General features: G+C 38.1%; 1 protein-coding gene across 5 annotated transcripts in view; it reads right to left on the reverse strand.

The window, feature by feature from the left end:
- Window positions 1-19,629, reverse strand: part of Znf385b (zinc finger protein 385B) — a 373,746-nt gene that overhangs the window by 276,988 nt on the left and 77,129 nt on the right. For 4 of the 5 annotated variants that reach the window (XM_046447602.2, XM_046447601.2, XM_046447603.2 and 1 more), the window contains exons 2-3: window positions 5,588-5,739; window positions 4,660-4,959 (exon numbers count right to left, since the gene is read on the reverse strand). In XM_046447602.2, the coding sequence (XP_046303558.1) occupies window positions 4,660-4,957 (298 nt within the window). In that variant the 5' untranslated portion in view covers window positions 4,958-4,959; window positions 5,588-5,739. Of the gene's footprint in view, window positions 1-4,659; window positions 4,960-5,587; window positions 5,740-19,629 lie in introns of those variants that run through there. The other variant, XM_058580298.1, reaches the window with a different exon arrangement.

Below are 19,629 nucleotides of genomic sequence, written 5' to 3' on the forward strand. Positions count from 1 at the left end.
TCCAACACATCACCTCTACTTCCTGCTGTATAATATCCCAGGCTTTTATCACCATTATCTTCGGCCACCCAAAATGCCCTCAACTTAAAATCTATTCAAGCTCAATTTAAAATTTGAAAAACCAAGTAAAAGATGCCATCTCTCAAATGGAGGCAGTTTATTTCCCCACCCTTTGAATTTAAGGTGGCCAGTGACTAACTAGCTCTGACCAAAACGAATGCAGTAGCTGCAGCTTCAGCCTTGACTGTCTTAGAACGATCCTCTGTGATTCCATGTAAGGAAGCCTGGTTTAATCTCCTCCAAAAGCAGTCTGCTGGTCAGAAGGATCCAGGCTCCACCTGCTAGATGTATGAATAGGCATTCTGCCAGTAAATCTGCTGCAGCTGCAAGAATGGTTCCCCTGTATATCCAGGACAAGAACGACTAGCTGAGCCCAGCTCAACATTTTGACCTAGAGAAGCATGATTCAATTAAAACATTGTTTGAAAACCTATTTCTAAAGTCTTCTGCCTACCTTCTCAAACCCACAAACTTCTGTGTTTCTTTTCAATTCTCTCGATTCCATCCACATCTCTGTTTTTCAAATACTTCAAGCTTTTTCTTAACTTGAGATTCTGGACAGTCTCTTCTCTTCCTTTGGATTACTTTTCTCCGCTCTCTCTGCATGACTAACTCCCTTTTAAGTCTTAAAATTTCAACCTTAAAGACAGTTATGAATTCCTTTGGAATTCATTGAACGTAAAAGAAAATGGTTATCCTTCCTCCTTTAGATGCTTTTGCATCTTTGTCCAAAATCAATTTGGTACATGCATATGGGTCTATTTCTGGGTTCTGTTATTTCCTTTGATCTCTATTTCTCCATTAAAATCACACCATCGTTTAGTTTAGCTATGTAGCAAGACTTAAAATAGGTAGAGATTCCTCCTGCTTTGTTCTTTGTCAAGATTTTTTTTTTTTTTTTAGCTACTCGAGGAACTGTGCTTTCCCACATAAATTTTAGAATAAGCTTGCTATGTCTGGGGGGAAAAAAAGATCCTTCTGAGATTTTGACAGAAATTTCAAGAAAACCTACAGATCAATTAGGGAGACAACATTTTAATTATGTTGAGCTCCAATTTGTGAACATGGTACATCTCTCCATTGAGATCTTTGGGGATTTTTTTTCCTCATTGTTTTGTGATTTTTTTAGCCTACAGATCCTGTACATGTTATTATTTTTTAATGTATATCTGAGTATTTCATTTTGTTGTGAGTTGTTGTAATTGTACTGTTTTAAATTTTGATTTCCAAATGCTCACTTTTAGTACATAGACAAATGATTGATTTCCTGTGTTATTTCTCTTTCTTGAAAACTTGCTGAATTCATTTAACATTCTTAGAATTCTTTTGTAGATTCTTTGGGATTTTTATATTGACCATAATGTCATCTGCAAAAAGAGAGTTTATTTCCTCCTTCCTAATCTATATGCCTTTTATTTTTCTTGCCTTATTACAGTGTGTAGAAATTCCAGTGCTATGTCAAGTAAGAGGCAAGAGTGGACATCTTGCTCTAAATCTTAGAGGAAAAACATTCAATCTTTTATCATTAGATACATTAGCCATAGGGTTTTGCAGATTCTCTTTATTAAAATGAGGTAACTTTATTCTAGGTTTTCTCAAATGCCTTTTGAGAAAATTACTGTATCACTTAATATATCATAAAAGTTCTTTTTTGTTTGTTGACATATTGGATTATATTATTTATTTTCAAATGTTGAACCAGCCTTGCCTACCTGGAATAAATCCTCTTGGTCATAATTTTTTCATACATTGCTAGATTCAGTTTGTTTAGATTTCACTGAGAAATGTTGAGTCTAACTTCATAAAATACAGTAATTTATAGTTCTATTTTTCAAAAATTATCTTTGTATTCGTTATCAGAGAAATATGGGACAATTTTCGGTAGTTTTCATATACATTGTTTCCTTCTGAAAAGTCTGTGCAGAAGGCAGAAAATTTTCAGTATTAAACAATAAAGAAGATGGGCATAGTGACCAGTAATTCCAGAAGTTCTGGAGGCTGAGGCAGGAGGATCACTAGTTCAAAGGCAGCTTCAACAACTTGGTGAGGCCCTAAGAAACTCAGTGAGACCCTGTCTCTAAATAAAATTTTTAAAAGGGTTGAGGATGTGGCTCAGTGGTTAAGTGTGCCAGGTTTCAATCCTCAGTACAAAAAAAAAAAAATACCCTATCTGCAAATATGGTTACATATGAGGTCATGAGGTATTGAGGATTAGGATTATATAAATATATATTTATATTTATATTTATATTTATATTTTGAATGGAGACACAAATCCACCTATGATGTTCTCTAAAGCCAAGCAATGGGTACAAAAGTGACACTGGCATTTTGTTTCCTAACCAGGTGCTTTCTTCATAAGTGAACTTGCTACCTCAGCAGGGAAGAGAAGTCACCACATCTGACTCCACCCTCTATATGCTGGGATCCCCTCAGATCTAAGTTCTTAAGATGGATTCCAACTATGCCCTCAAGCCCCAATAATTGGTATATATGAAAATCAAGGACACAATCTCACCAGGAGTATCACAGTGTAGGAGAAAAAAAGCACATATCGTTGAGGAATGGAGCATTTTGCTACCAGCCAGGGATAAACTGGAAGATGAGTATATCTCATAAAGGACTCCCAATGCCTAAGGAACTGGTTAGGAACATCAATGAACACTGAGACAGCCAGGATAGTAATCATCAGCCAGAAGAGCATTTGTCAAGACCATAATAAGGTAATCACCACCCCTCCATTCCTAAGCAGTTCCCTACTGTGTGGGCTGAACAGCAGGCTGAGGCAGAGACAGAGTGAGAGCGACTGTGCCCAGGCCTCTACGCTCCAAGGTCCATGTAGCCAGATCTTAATTTGGCAATGAGATGGATGCTTTATAAATAGAAATGAATCTTCTACATCGAGGAGTCCTGAATATACAAAAGTGAGAAGTTATGGGCTGAGAGTGTGTTAGGAGAGTTGCTACCAAGCAGGAAATAGAAATTTGATAGATCAAAAGTATGAAAAGTGAATGGAAAAATAAAGTCAACATCTCAGTTGCTCCTCATTGAATCAAGATTCAAAACAATGGATAAGGTGCGCACGCGCAGGTAAGCACCAAGCTAGACACACGTTAGTTCTTGCCATTTGCCTAGCATGTTATCATAGACCATTTTCCCCATCACTGGGCATTCTTCAGAAATATAATTTCTAATGATTATGTTGTCCATAGACATTTGAACTCAGATTCCATTCAAACTTCTACTTGGACTATGTACTCTCGGATTCATTTTTAATCTAATACTAATGATATTCTTAATATGTAAACATAGGGACAGTCCCTAATAATAAGTAAACAGAAAATGAAAAATAACTTTTCCCTACTGTTAGCATGTATCATATATAAGTTCCTTTACATTCTTTCACAATGCTGAGTATTGATTGAGAAAATGGTTTGATCATGTGAAATTATATCAGGTAAAACGAAATTGGGTTTGGCTTGAAGTACAAAAATTATTTCTTTGTAACACACACACACACACACACACACACACACATACACACAATTTTCATTGGTGCTCAATGTGGATCATGCCCAGTGTAACTTTACAAAATCAAGAACCTTGCAGCAGCACCAAATGGAATTTCAACAGATGGCTTCTCTGTATCACCTCCCTTCAAGTTGAGGCCCTATGACCAGAGCAAACACTCAGTCAAGTGGAGTCTGGAACCCCTGTGCCACTTTTAGAAGGAAGCTTCTCTTGGCCTTCCACCCAAAACCTGGGTAGAGGGCCCTCCTTTGGGGAAATCTTCACCAAGGGTAACTTGATTTCACAGTTCTCCTGAGTTCTGTCACTGTGAAGCTCCCCGGTGACAGGCAATCAGAAGGAACAAGAGCTACCCAAGGATAAGATACAGCACTGGAAAGCTTTGTTTGAAATTCAGGGCAGATGCAGGAATGTAAAGTACCTAAGCCTCTGACTTTGCCCAGCTGACAAGAAAAGGGTGAGAGGAAAGTGAAAATGAGGGCAGGAGCTCAGGGCAGGCCTTGTGGGTCTGGCTGTGCCCCGTCCTACTGTCAGAACGGCAGCGGCACACTGCTGGCAACTCTGTAAAACAATATGACAAGTCTAATGTGCAAGATTAATACTCCCTTCCTGCATCTTGGGATGTTATAAATAAAGCTGTAGCTTTTAATACACTATCAAGTACTGCACCACCCAATAGAAAGGAGATAAAGAAAACTCTCAGGAAAGTCTAATTTTGCATAGAGGGGGGAAAATTGATATCGCAGATCCATTTTAAACACGTTCCAAAATATATTAAGGGAATGTTCACACCCGATGGGGATACAGGAAGTCTGCAGTCCAATATAGAAACTCTGTGTGGGGTGGAGAGAAAAGGAAAAATAAAGAATATGTTGAGAGAGGACAAACAGCTCCTGGATTTTGCCTGTGGGGACAAGGATATATATATATATATATATATATATATATATATTTTTTTTTTTTTTTTTTTTGTAGTTTCAATTGGAAGATGTCTTACTCTATACCCTTCATTTTCTGTAACAAAACCATTTGTCCCGGAAGTAAAGGGAAGCCTGAGGCTCTCCTTCCTACCTGTGCTGGTGTTGGGGCTGGGGCTGGCCAGCAGTGTCCCCGAGCTCTGGGCTGGAAGCGGGGGCTGCCCATCGCTCAGCTGCTTCACCCGTTTGCGATGGGATTTGCCGTTGTAGTGGACCTGGGCCTGGGCTGCAGAGTTCAGCTGGATGTTGCACACCTCACAGAAGGAGAACAGAATTTTCTTTTTCTCTTTACTTAACTGGTCCTCAGGCCTGTCGGTCTTAATCCCCCTTTCTTCAAAGCCCCGTAGAAAAGCTGCCATATTCATAATTCCATCTTCAAGATGGTACTTCATACCTGGAAAATAAAACAGTACTAGTGCCTGTGAATTCACATGTAGCTTCTTATCTTCTGGCAAGTCTATAATTAGTTTTTAATAGTATGGGTTAGGTTAAAAGAGCTATTCAGTGGTCACGCCTAGAAAGAACTTGAGGACATGCAGTCTTGAACATGAGTCCCCTTGTCTGGTGATACCCCATCCTCCTTCTTTCTCCCATCACCTCCTGATCTTTTTTCCTATCATATCTTAGCTAGCACATCACCTTCTCCAGGGAGCCTGATCTGGCCCTGGAGGCAAGACAGGGCCTGGTTATATGCTCACAGAGCTATGTGACCTTCTTTGATAGCACTTATCTCAGTGTGCATTTCATATGCATCTGTGCAATTACATGGCTCATGTGTGTCCTGCCGGAGTATCAGCTCTGTCAGGGCAGCCTAGAATTGCACCTTTTATATAATAGGCACTTGAATGTCTGTTGAAAGAAGGATGTAATAGATGTTATGAACCCAGAAATTGTGTTAAAAAAAAGCATATGCATAGACACAAATGTACACATATATAATCCATACATGGCTGCTCACATGCAAAGAGACATATGGCCTAACTGGGGGTAACAAAAACCAAAACAGCACATCTACTACTTACATCGGGTTGTGTTCTAAAACCCTTTTTTTAAGTTGGTTGATAGGAAATTGTGCATATTTTCTTATAGATTTAGAAAAACAAATTGCTTTTAGGTTTCCAGATCAGCCCATAAACATCAATTTAATCTTTGATGAACTTGAAATGTAGACCATCTGAAATACAAAATAATAGAAATGCAATATTATAGCCAACTGGTACCTGAAAAAGTAAAACAGTAGATGTAATTTTATTCTTAAGTTCTGTTTTTTTTCTTGTACTTACTTAGATATGTTTATAGTGATGAAAGACTTCAAAGGGAAGTTTTCAGTGCCTGGAGACCCTCGAGTGATAAAGATTGCCTTGGTTTTTTATTTGGTTCAATTCTACTTTAAAACAGATTATTTCTGATTTTAGTTGATACCAGGAAGACCATCATTAACATATGATCAGTGTGATTATGATCAAGTTTTTAGTTCTGAATTTGAACAAAGAGAGAGACACTCTCCAAGATGATAGGGGTGTGCCACAGGGCAAAGATGTCAAGAAGAACAGGCTCAGGGGCAGATTCTTCACCATGAACATGAAGATATCTCCATGTTTGCAACCAGACACCTGATCTGCAAAACATATCTGTCTCACATAGTACTCTACCTTACCATCATCTTAAGGCCACAAAACTTTCCAAATAAATCTATTTCTTTCAGCTTTCCACAAAGGCAGTTTTCTTCCTTAAAATCTACTTGAGCTATGCATAAGTCAGGTTTAAGCAAGTCTTATAGCTAAGCTGGAGAAAATAATCCAGTTATTATTAAAATGTGATTTTGAACTACACATATATATTTTTATTTTTGTTCCTTAAATCCAAAACCTCACAAAACTTCAGGAAATACCAATGCCATAAAAAAGTTATGTTCAAACATATTATTGTAGCTGCTCAGAAAATGTTAAAATATATTATAAAATTTAACTGAACTGATAAACATAGTTTTTATAATGGGCTCCTTGCTATTACTATGCTCCATCTAGAAAATGAATCCACTGTAAAACTAGGAAAACCAGCAACTTATAACCTTGCAAACTAGGTCATGTCCCATCTTTTACTCAATCATTGAAACCTAAGTGTTACATTTCAACTCAAGCAACCAAGATCCTTGACTCAGCTGAAGGCTATTGACACTTTCATTTGAAAACTGAACCTCTCTGGAGGCATGTGGCCTTGCCCATGTTGTGAATCAATAAACAGTATTTCATAGAGACAGGACACACATCATAATGTTCCACTTTTAATTTGAAAAGTAAAAAAAAAAAAAAATACTCCTTTGTATTATCTTACAAGACATAAAATCAGCTTACCTCTACTTTTCAGGCTGCTATTTGTCATAGAAATAATTTATATTTTTAAATTTTAAATATACAAAAAGTAAGTTAAGAAACTAAAAAATGAAATGAGTGGCTATTCCTGAATTATCCTGCAATCTCTTCAGGATATTAGCACCCTTCATCATTTTTCATCCCTATTTTACATCCTCCCAGAGTACCCTCACGGATGACCCCCAAGCCTCCACCATCATGTTCATGGCCACTCTGAAGGAGGATCATATAACATCCTGGGTGGACTGTGCCCACCAAGTCCCCACTTATGAGTCCTAGTTCTGGCTTTCACTACACCTCCTCCCCCTTTTACGAGAAAAAATAAGGCCAGCTCCCATTAACAGCCACTTGCAACCAGAGTATATTTAGTTACAGAGGTCTTGAGAAAAGGACCTAGAGGTGCAGAGAGGCAAGATATCAGTGTCTCAACATCCACCTTTGGCCTGAGATGATATAATTTCTATGTGTAAATGCGATAACATTTATAATGTCAACTTTCTGGCTAAGGGGAAGATAACAGCAAGTTAAGTGGAATAAGAAAGAAAAATCTCACTTACTATTTTAAAGTTCTTTATCAGACTACCTCAAATTGCATGTTTCACTTGCATGGTGCAGATGGACCTTTAGGGGTGCCTGATTTTAAACAGAGCTGTAAGCAGCATTCTGCTTTGGATTGTCCAGAAGGCTTCTCTGAGGGTAAGAAAAAGCAGCACAAGTGAGCCCAGTACTCTGTGTGCTTTTTGTGTTATTCTAGAAGATGAGATGGCAGCATCTTCGCATCCGTGAGAGAATAAGATATATTAGTGCAAATGAAGGACTTAGAAAATTTAAGTCTTTGAGTTGCTACCTTTGGGAAAAAGAACTGGCTCCAAACTGGATGATCAGTGCATATCTGAAGGAATCATTTTAGGAAGCAGTTCACTTCTCTAGACCAGCCTTCGCCTGCCAAGTTACCCAGTTGCTTTTATAACAACTTGAAAATAACAGGAAGTTGATTCTGAGGTAAAAACATCTCTGTTACACACGTAGAGAAAGACATTCTTGGAGTGACCACATCTGGTGGAGAACATGGAAGGAGACTGGGTCACTTCTATGTAAGTGTGAAAAGGCTCTTCCCGGATTTATGATCTCATTCCCCAACTCACATCAATCAGTTTCATTCACTTCCCATTCATTCCCTAAACCTTATCTGTGTGGCCTGCAACTCCTTCCATGTTTAGTGCTTCTCTTTAAGAAGTCGCCCATATTACCCTTCCTCATCTCCAAATCCCAGGCAACCCTCTCCTCTCTCCTTTCTTGAAATCCTCATGATGCTCCCTTGCCAGGGTCTCTTCCTACCCCTGCACTCATAAAGCATTTAATTCATATAGCCAGCATGATATGCAACCCTTGTATTATTGTTTTAATTATTTGTATAGCCTTATTATATTTATATAATTTTACTCACTTATTTCAGCGTTTATGGACTGTGCAGACAAGGAGATACATGCCAGAAAATGATACAGAACAGGGTGGGGTGGGATGCCAGCCTGGGGAGACCCTAAGATTCCATGAGAAATACAGAGCAGCAAACAGGAATTACAACAGGATGCAGTGAGTACTTGGGAAAAGTCTGTATTTTTCCCCCTTGCTAGATGTCAAGCTCCTTGAGAATAAGAACTATGCTTTATTCATCCCTGTATCACCAGCGTCTAAGATTGTTTTTAGTACAAAAAAAAAGATACTTAATAATTATTGGCTGAATAAATAAACGCTTGTGTTTTTTAGTGCATATATGTATGAGTGTGTGTGTGTGTGTGTGTGTGTGAATGTGTGTTTGTAGCACTGATTGTGAACACAGTAACCAAACCAATGTTTTAAAAAACAAAGCTTCAAATTCTGCCAAGGTAGGTCGCACACTAACAAGGGCACACCTGTACCAACGTCCACATGGCATCGGCTCTTTCGTGTGATTAACCTTCACAGAGAATAGAGCACGGGGTGTTCTGGGAAGGTGTGGACAAAAATTCATGAAGATGGAAACAGTGAAGTGGAGAACACTGGGGACATTGGTGTTGATTCTTGCCCACCTTACTGTGTCGCTCATACCTCGTAGTGAGGGACTCCTAAACTTCAACTTCAGTGGACATTAAAAAGTTGAGTTGCTAGGTATGGGCCACAAACAACTCCCTTCCCTAAAACAGAGTTTTGAATAAAATCAAGAGATTAGTAAAGCGTGTTAATTTTGCCACGTTTCCATATTTATATCACAATAGGATCCAGATGCAAGAGGCTATATTTGATTCAATTTAGCCAGACAGTCATTTATAAAGAAAACATAAAATAGTGCACTATCCTTGCCCTATGGCGGCTAAAAGAACATACAAAGTAAAGAACTTAAAAGATGAAGAGCTTATAATAAAGCAGAAGAAGCACTCTTTTTGCATTATTCTGCATTATTTCAGGGAAGTGTGACTATGGAGTACTCCTTGCATAATAGTCCCCAGGGAACTATGGGCATACTTATATAGCATTTTAGCTTTATTGTACTGGATTTAATTTAGGAGTACTCTGGCCTAGTTTGAATAACAAGAGATCTTGACACTACTGGCTAAGACAAAATTGACATTCTAATGCTTCTAGTAGTTCATTTTCCTTGATGAAGACTCAGCTTTGGGGGCACACATCTCCTCTGTTTGGGGGAAAACATCTTAAAGGATCTTTCTATTTTCAGAAGAAAAAACAAGGACTCTATTCTGCATGAAGAACCTGGGGTGAACACAGTTCCAAGGATGTTAATCTCCCTCCATAATTACATGAAAAAAAAAATCCTCACTATGGCACAGTTACATCTCTGCAAATTATCTTTTCTTTCCTAAAATATTTCTTTTCTGTAAGTAAATTTAAACTGTATTGCCCCTGAAAATTTTTGTTAGATCCTGGGAGACAAATCTTTCCTTGTCCTAGTAGTTCCTGCAGAATATTGGTAGACACTGGAAGGCAAAGGGAGGATGCAGACCATCTTACCTTAGATAGAATGGCCTGGAACTGCTAAAGCTCACCCTGGACTATATTATATAGTGACTTATATTTGGGGTCATTCTGGGTTGAATAAACTCAACTTTGGGAAAGTACTCTTTTTTCCTGAATTATCATTAGGAATACAAGGAAAGATCACACTTCTATGGCTGGGTATAGGAAAGAAGACTGATGAGGGGAGGAAATAGACTCTCAGAAGAGTAGGCCTCAGACTATCTCTGGGTCTAGGAGAACAGGAGGCCTATGATCCAGATATGAGAGTCTCATTCCAGGCATTCTTGAAGTGGGGAGATAAACAAACCCCTGAAACATGGTGCCGGCCTGAAACTGGGATATATGGAGGGTGTGCACTCTGTATTTAGTAACAATTGTGGATTTCCCCACTTGCACACCTTTGTGCCCCTTGAAAACTTTTCCAAGATATTGTCAAAATCATGCAAGCATCACAGTTGATCTTCCTATTACTGTGGGTCAGTATGCAAGACTCTGGAATGGCATCTGGGGTGAAGACCATATATGGGAGAGTAGCATGAATGGGCTAAAGGATGCTAGTGATCAACAAAAGAGAAAGGTGGTGATCCAGGACTAGGAAGCTGGTAAAGAGGTCACACAACAGCTGTCTTGGGATATCTCAGGGATTCAAAAAATTCATACAGTGGGCAAGCTGATAAAATACTGGAATTTTTGCATCAAGCAGGGTGGAGATTTGAACTATTTTGAATTAGGTAATATGGTGGATAAATAGGCTAAGACGTTTGAGTTACCTAGATTTAAAGAAAACAAAATTGTTATTCTCACTATTATAGATCCAAAGCCATCCAGGTGTGTAGCATTTAGAAGTTGTTGTATAAATCTTTGATAAAATAACTGCTACAATTAATTCAGCTGTAGTTCAGTTTTAGTGAAAAGCAGCTAGTTAATTTGGCCTTGGCCTTCAGAAGGCCCAACAGTTGAATGTCTACCTTGACTAATGTCTTCACTGGCACCTTTGATCTTTGAAGTCCTCTGAGTTCCCATTGTGTGCAAATAATATAACACTGTCACTAATGAGAACATGCAGTCTATCTCACTAGTAATACCATAATGTAAATTTCAATTATATATGTGCATTTCAGCTAAAACTAGGATTGATTAAATCCTTGTATGCTCAATACATTAAGATTAGCAAAAGGAAAAATGTGTTTCTTATTACAAGTATAAAATAATATAATGATTAATGTTAATTATGAAAACTGTTAATTTTGTGTAAGAAGCAAATACTAAAAAAAAATTTTTAATCAATTAAACAGAGAAATCGATTGAAACTAAATTTAATAAATACTCACCTCAAGTTACAAATATTTAGAAACAGTTAAATATTTATACCATAATTACAATCTTTGGAGAACTGTGTGATATGCAAGCTTTCACAATATTAAATAAATAACCTTTCAGCACTATATTTAATCTTTATTTGTTTAATTTCATTATGGCATGAACCTTTCTAGAAAAAAATTCTATTTGGGAATTCTTCTCATCTTTTAAGAATGAATCAAAAGCAAAAGACCAGCTTTGCCACCTTAAAATTATTATCCCAAGGGGATAGCTAAATAACAGAAATTCATGATAAAATTTTCTATTTCCATATATCAAGAGTTATTTTGATGGTAGAATTAGACTTTATTCTTGTCCAAATATTGATCTTAACACAGCTTTTAATATTTACCTAAAATGTATATATGGTACACCTCCAGCTGTAGGAAACAGAAATGCTGATTGGCTGAGCTACATGGTCTTCTTTCTAATGAAGCCATCTGGATTCCACCTGCCCTCTGTCCTCCCTGACAAAGCGGTGCAGCTGAGACAGCAGCAGAGCACAGCAGAGAAAGCTTTAAAACATCACTGAGTGTGAAGACCTGACCAAGGGCAGATGTTGCAGCCTTTATCCTGCCACTGTCATTGCCACAGCAGACAGGCAACCATGAACGTTTTCCCAAGAAAGTGCTGGTACCATGCCAGCAAGTCAACAGCTAAGTCTATTCATTTATTTTTATTTTTATTTTTGCAGGGCTGGGAATTAAACCAAGGGCCTATGCAGTCTAGGCAAGTGCTCTCCCACTGAGCCACACCCCAGCCCCAAACAGCTAAGTCAATATTCATCCTAAACATGGCACATACTAACTTTACAGAAATAATTTAGCCACATTGGGGTCTCACTCCTGGGATACAGGGACCCCAGGAAAAGAAGACATGGGCAAGACCAGGGAATGTTAGGTAACTTTTAAGGTACTGGTAGTCATTGTCACTAACACCTTTTAGTTGGAAAAGAATCAAGGACCACCTAAAACCACCTCATTCTTCTAAAACCTGGAGATGGTGGTATAACAGGTTTTGTTTTTGTTTTGTTTCATTTTTCTCACTTTCTGACCATTTAAAATATTACTGGGAAAGATTTTCTTGTATATGTATCTTTATGCATGTCTACGGTTATTCCCTTAAGATAAATTTTGAAAGTAAAATTCATAGGTTCACTTTTAATACATATTGCCAATTTGACCTGTAGATAAGCTGTACAGATTTATACTTCTATCAGCAGTGTATGCGAATGTTTATTTCCCACTCTGGCAACACTGGGGAAGCTGTTTAAAGAACTCAGTCAACCTGACAAGCACAGCATGTTTTTAAATGTACTTTTTTGCCAACATAATTGGGCAGTTTTTCATATGCATATTGACCATGTATCAAGTGAATTTTGTATACATGACCTTTGCTTTTTTTTCCCCCTTCTTCTTTTTCCAATTGAAACTTGTCTCCCTGACTGATTTTAAGGAATATTTTTTGTGTATTAAACACACTAGTTCTGTCTCTCATACATTACAGACATTCCCTAAGTTAGTTCACCTTTTCGTTTTGTTCATAATGATTTTTGGATGCACATTTTACTTTTTAATTTCTTTCTTTTGTGTGTTTGTGGTTCTGAGGATTGAACTTAGGGCCTCACTCATGCATTCTAGGCAAACACTCTACCACGGAGCCACATCCCCAACCTGTACATTTTATGTTTAATATATTCAAATCTATCCACCTTTTCATTTCTGACCTGTCTTTCTCTTAAAAAAAGTAAAACCCTTCTCTTCCCATATTGTAGAAATTCTTAATTATTAAATATGACTTTGTAATTGGTATATAATTTTAAACATGATACATAGCCGAAAAGACATGGAAGTGTAGAAGCCTAAAACCCAACACAATGTCCCTTAAGGGTGCTAAGGATTTATGGGACAACTGTATCAATTGTTGTAACTACTGGGTGGGTACATGGTGAGATAATCAGGAGGGGGTAAGACAACAGAAAAGATTCTTATTAGACAGCAGTAAAATATTCCTTCCTAAAGACTGTTGTTATACACTGTCCTCCTCTCCAAACTGCTGAAAGAGACTGGGCTGAGCCTGAGTGACCATTCCCATGTATTCTTGTCAGAGGCAGGAGGGCTGCACTACCCAGCTTCTCTCCCAGAGCTCCGATTCCAGAGTTGCTGAACATACATTCAGTAAATAACATCCGTCTGGCTTTTCCAGCAAATTTCTCCCTTTGCTTCACCCACAAAATCTGGATAGTAGAGGTTTGTCTATTTTACTGTTCTAAAAGCCAGAAGATGAATTGCTATGAAACCCTGAGCAACTGTCAGATAAAGGAATGGCTCCATAATTAATTCACTGAAACAAATCTTAGGTATCATTTATCACATGTGTTCTTTCAAAAGTCACAGAAGTTGCATTAATTGTGCAGCAAAGTTTTGACATCAGAACATCTCTGGATGTTCAAATACAGAGAAAGGAATGTAAGTTTTCCTATATGCTTTTTCAGGTTAGAAAGTGTAACTTTTAACAGAATATGATTTTCATTTTCTTCCTCTGTTATAAACTTGACCTGGAAGAATTGAAAATGCAGTGCTTTAAGTGAAAACACACACACACACACACACACACACACACACAATAGTTAACATGGAGGCATCAGTGGGTCTGAAACCAGTACCTTCTGTGAGAAATTTTGTCTGGTCCTTTGGCAAGTTCTTATCTTCCCCTTGTAGTTACCCTATTGCAAGCTACTTCCACTAATAGGGAACAAAGACAGATTTAGACAAGGGATGGTGTTCTCCTGGGTCAAAATATACAGCAAGTGTAACATGCTCAAGCAACATGAGGAGAAAATAGCCATTTTTTAAAACTCTCTTGAGAATTTAGAACAGCAGGTCAAGATTCAAAGCTGGCAGCTTCATTGTGTCTGATGTGGCCGCCAGGAAATGACCCACAAGCTTTGTTGGAGAAATTAATCCCAAAGGCAGTACAGTCAGAGGATGATCCAATGACTGAGAAGAAGGTCAGGTATGTAAAAGACAGTGATGGGAACAGGCCAGAACAACTCAAATATCAGAGCAACTAAGACTGTCAGACATCTGATTGTGAGAATCAAAATCAAAAGCTGGTCAGAAGAGCAAAGGAAAAAAATGCCTTGTTGAAAATCAGGGTCCTAATGGTCCCAGGGCAACACCAACTGTTCAAATTGCACACAGAAGAGGATGCCCCTGTGACCTGCTCACTGTCATCCACCACTGCCAGCCGCAATCCATTTGAAACAAAGAAGGCAGTAAAGAGAACCCAGAAGGGAGCTGTGTGGGACAAGAGTCTGATGACAAGTTGATTCTGCTTGAACTTTTAATTTATTGCCATTCCTGACTACCTGTTCTTTCCATATTGATTTTCCTTTAAATGGCCTTTTGCCCTTTAAAAATTGATCTTAAAAAAATGATTCTTTGCCAAATATCTCCACTGCTTGATGACATTTAAAATCTTTACATTTTTGCTTTCCCTGTGAAGGGGATGATTGACTTTGACTTAAGTCTCTTGTAGGAACAAAATTTGAAAAATAAGATTAACAAATTTATTGTTGCTCAAGTATAATTGCCAAATTTATTCTATAAAATGTTCATGAAGTACACTCCCTAATTATTTTTAGATAGGTTCTTAATCTCAAAGTTAGAAGTTGTTAAAAAATCACTCTAATTTACACTCAAAAATAAATAAATAAATAAAAACCTTAAAGAACAGCTTGCATACAATTTGTTCAGCCACTCTAATAAATACTAATATCTACTGGTGACTGCATCAATCTGTAGAGCACTTTTATAATTTTTAAATACATAAATGTGTATGAGATACTTTCAGTTTATAGGCAGCAGGCACCAACCATCCTACCCACCTAGGATTGTGGAGAAGGTGACTGGCAAGATGGGGCGATACATGGGCTAGACTGTATTTGCTATTTTGAATTCCTGGGACACCACATTCATATTGACAAGTGAAATTCATGTGGTATTGCACCACAAGGAAAAACAGAGAGAGGACTGCAGAGAATTTTGAAACAAAGCATCCAATAACTCCCATGAACGTCTGTCTGTTGAAAATGCACTGAAGCACCCATGAAGCTCTCTCTTCTTTCTCTTTCACCTCAGTGACCCAGTTGAGGAATGCAAAAGATACTAAAGCTCTAAACATGTTGATAGTATGTTGGAATGATTTTAAAAGCACTGTGCCTAACACATGAGAACGTTTGCCCATTTGGGGATGGAAGAGGAAGAAATGGGAATATCAGGAAACACCAGCAAGAAGGCCCTCATGAACCAGCCATGAGCTCTAGTGTACCCTGACTGCAGGAGAATGACTAATTCCATTCTCTACAACTGAAGTAAGAAAAACGGCCAAAACCAATTGTAATTTGAAGCCATTCCATGGTGATGAACAGCATAATATTTTGTCCATGATAACAGGCCCAGTAGCATCTAAGAGGGAACCTAGTCTAGTTCTCAGCAGAAAAAGAAACCCCTCCTAGATCTAAGCACCTCCCAATCTTATCTGGACTGGAAAAAACTGAAAAGAGGCAATATTTGCTTCTGAAGAATTCTTCCTTTGCTTTTTCAGTTCTTTCTCTCCTAAGGGCTCTTATGCATTACCTTGAGTCTCCACTCAATCCTATTCTTGAATTAATTCACATTAAGTTGTTACTGATTGACATAGAAATATCAGCCCCCTCCCCGAAGGCTCTGATTCAGTGAGTTTGCATTATGTAACTGAAGGAATGAGGAAGGAAGAAATAAAGTATTTCTTGGAATGCTAAGGAATGCATGTGTTTGGATAATCCAGAAGTGTCTCCCTGCTTCCCAATGCCATCCCATCACAGATAATGGCTTTTAAGACATTTACCTACAAGGAATAGGAGACAGGGCCACTTCTGTGCTGCTTCTGCTCCACAACCTAAAAAAACACTTCCATCATCAAATGGAAGTAAGTGACAGCTCTGTCAGTCACTTGGTAGTTGAGTGACCTTAAGAACCAGTCATCTGTGTAGACCTCAAATTCCTCTTCTGTAAAGGAAGGAGAATGAAACAGATGACCTCTAAATGATCCTCCCTGGTCTAACATGTCATAGGTTTATACAAACTTCTTTTGTTTGCTGTTTATCTGCTTTTCTTATTGGGGGAAATCACAATGCTCATGTCATTTATCAGTAACATTTTGCCTTATGAAAGCAATGTGCTCTGGTCCTTCTGATCTATAGCTCAACCTTCCCAAAGAACCCAGTGGGTGCTGCTGTCAGTTCTGGGTTTGCACAGAGAATGTTCCCTCTCATCTCACTTGGTGATTGAGTGGGAGGCAGCAGGCAATATTTCAAAATGCAAACTGACATTTAATTATACAAAAATCTCCTTCCGTGATCGCTTCTCTTGCCAGTCTGATCTACTTGAATATTTTTCCTTTTTTTTGTTGACTCCTATCTTTCTAATTCCCATTGAGAACAAAAGGAAATGAACCCCTGCACTAGATTTACAGTCTTGTTACTTCTCTTTCCACCTAATACAATCTTTAGGTGACACAGTCATTTGCAAAATCATGTTTCTTTCCAAGACATTTCTGAATCCCTGACATCCATGCTGACATTCTCAAAATGTAGATATTTTTCAATATCTATGTCGCAAAATAGAGTATTAGTACAAATGTCATCAAAAACTCTAAGGGAAGATTCTGGCAATAAATAAATAAATAAATAAATAAATAAATGGAAATGGCCTGTTTCAGATAATTAAACACTGAAATGATTCAGTATGGAGATAAGGTATCAAAATGACTACAGAGTGACAAATGAGGCACTTGCCCTAGGTATGAAAAATAAGGGGCACCAAAACCCTCAGTAGTCGAGGTAAGCAATATTTTATTGCAATCATTAACAGCATCATGGCAAGCCATGTTAGAACTGAGACAAAGAGAAAACGGCAATACCAATCCTATCTTGAGTTAAAACTTGGATATTTTGCTCATTATGTAATTTCTTGCATTAATTTATATTTTATAAAAATATTGAGCTGGGTGCATTGGCACACGCCTGTAATCCCAGAGGCTCTGGAGGCTGAGGCAGGAAGTTCAATGCTAGCCTCAGCAAAAGTGAGGCGCTGAGCAACTCGGTGAGCCATCGTCTCTAAACAAAATGCAAAATAGGCCTGAGGATATAGGTCAGGGTTTAAGTGCCCCTGAGTGCAATCCTTGGTATCAAGGAAGCAAGTGTTCTGAAGCAAGTGTTCTAGTAATTACCAGTTGAAAAGCACTGAAAAGCACCGATTCTGGTAGAAACTGGTCTATGATTCTGGAGTACATTTTCTCATCATTTCTCTCAATAACATTAAAGGTGAGAATTAATGCCCCCTTCTTTACACATAAAGAGTACTATTCTGAGGTGATAAGGAAAATTGCAAACTCACATGTTGAGAAATTGGACAAATCGGCCTTCAATCCAGATATATCTAATGACCAATTAGACAGTTCCCCTCTGTGTTCTATGATTTTCATGGGGAAACAAAGGGATGCATCCACTCAGGAGTGCTACTACTCACCCCAGGGACACTAGACTGTATCAGCCTGTATCAGGTAATCTGGCCATAGCAGGTAACTATGGATGAAGTCAGTGATATCCACAGGTGAAAAGTAACAGTAACAGAAACGATGGAGAAGAGAAGAACAATTCAGGATGTATAAAGAAAGCAATGTTGTGGGTGTGTGATGGTTTTACTTTGCAGTTGAAAACTCAGCACAAGAAGTTCAACCATTGTGTCAATGCTTGCTATTATGTGAGCAAATGGCACATTTATAGAAGCAACAATAATTTAGTTTGATAAAAGGAGAATAAAATCTGGTATTGAGTCTTTTTTCAAGTTTAAGCCTACACCTCTGGATTTATCTCCATCCCACCTTTCAATGCTGACTGTAATGACTACCTTCTGTCTTTGATCCTCAACTCAAGCTGTTTTTACTTGGCCAGTCTTCTGTTTTCATATACTTAAATAGGAATCTACCAGAAATCCATCTCTCTTAGGAATCCACTCTGTTAACTCAACATCATCCTCTGTTTGACACCTTAGCAGTCACCGCCCCCCCCCCATAGCCACTTGTGTTTACACATTAACTATGTAACATTATGCCTCTTTTTGTTTGGTCTATTAATGAAACTAGACCATGGATAAATTTGTAAACAGATTTTCCATTTCTGGAGATGTCTGAATATTCTAAAACTGAACTATACACATTGTATAACCCAGTAAAATGCCACATACCATGAAAAGGTTCAGTGAACATTTATTGCTGAGAATGAAAATAAAATAGCTACAATTTTGTAGGTCAATACTGAAGTGCTATCACCTACCTGCCAGATAAGCAAGGCTTTCTCCCTGAAAGACTACATTTTTTGACTTCTAATATTTAACAACCATTTGATTCTTGCTTTTTCTCTAGATCTGGTTGGGAGGAAGGTTAGAGGAGAAAAGTATACAACACGATCTTAAGAAACATAAAATCTTACTGGGGAAATGAAAACCAACATATATACATTTATCCAAAATTTTACACCTTGAATCATAAAAGAGGAAAAGAATGATCAGTGGGACTTCAGGACTCACCTTGGAGGAGATGGGAACACAGCTGGGCAGGAAATGATTGGGTACAAAACATAAGAAATTGGTCCTAAAACACAGAAAGTAGTGAAGGGTGGAGTTATATCCAGAGGTATCATCAGCCTAAAGACAGGACTTGAAGTCATGAAAGTATGAAATGGGATAGAATGTGTGGAAGGGAGTTTAAAAAGAAAATGAATGAGAATTTAAAAAAAAAAAAAAAAAGGAAATAGGTTTCACATCAAAGGATCCTGACTTTGGATGAGGCCACTGGGGTCAAATGAAAAATGTTGTCTGGAGAGAAGAGGTCTGAACAACTTTGAAGATAGACTACAAAGAGCCTGTAATTTAGGAAGCTAAAAAGAGAGAGTAACTATGGCAGGGAGTTCTCAGAAGAAGGATGTAGGGAAGGGAACATAGAAAGCTTTCAAGGAAAGAAAAAGACTTAACAGGAAGACACAGATGCAGTACACCCTGGGAAAGCTGGAGGTAGGGGAGGGGACGCACCCAGAAAGTTTCCATCACTTTCATTATGTGGGGGTGACATCATTACCTGAAGGCAAAAAGGAAGTGAGCACAGATGAGATTGTCCTGGTTGACTGTGGTGGTGAGATTCCCAGGGTGTCAGTGCCCTCTGCACTATGATATGTGCATTAGCCACTATTTTTATATAATGAGATTTCAAATCTATTTGAA

This window comes from Marmota monax, unplaced genomic scaffold (assembly GCF_021218885.2).
Source record: "Marmota monax isolate L192 unplaced genomic scaffold, Marmota_monax_Labrador192_F-V1.1 WCK01_AAM20220418_F8-fsc00007, whole genome shotgun sequence".
Classification (NCBI taxonomy): domain Eukaryota; kingdom Metazoa; phylum Chordata; class Mammalia; order Rodentia; family Sciuridae; genus Marmota; species Marmota monax.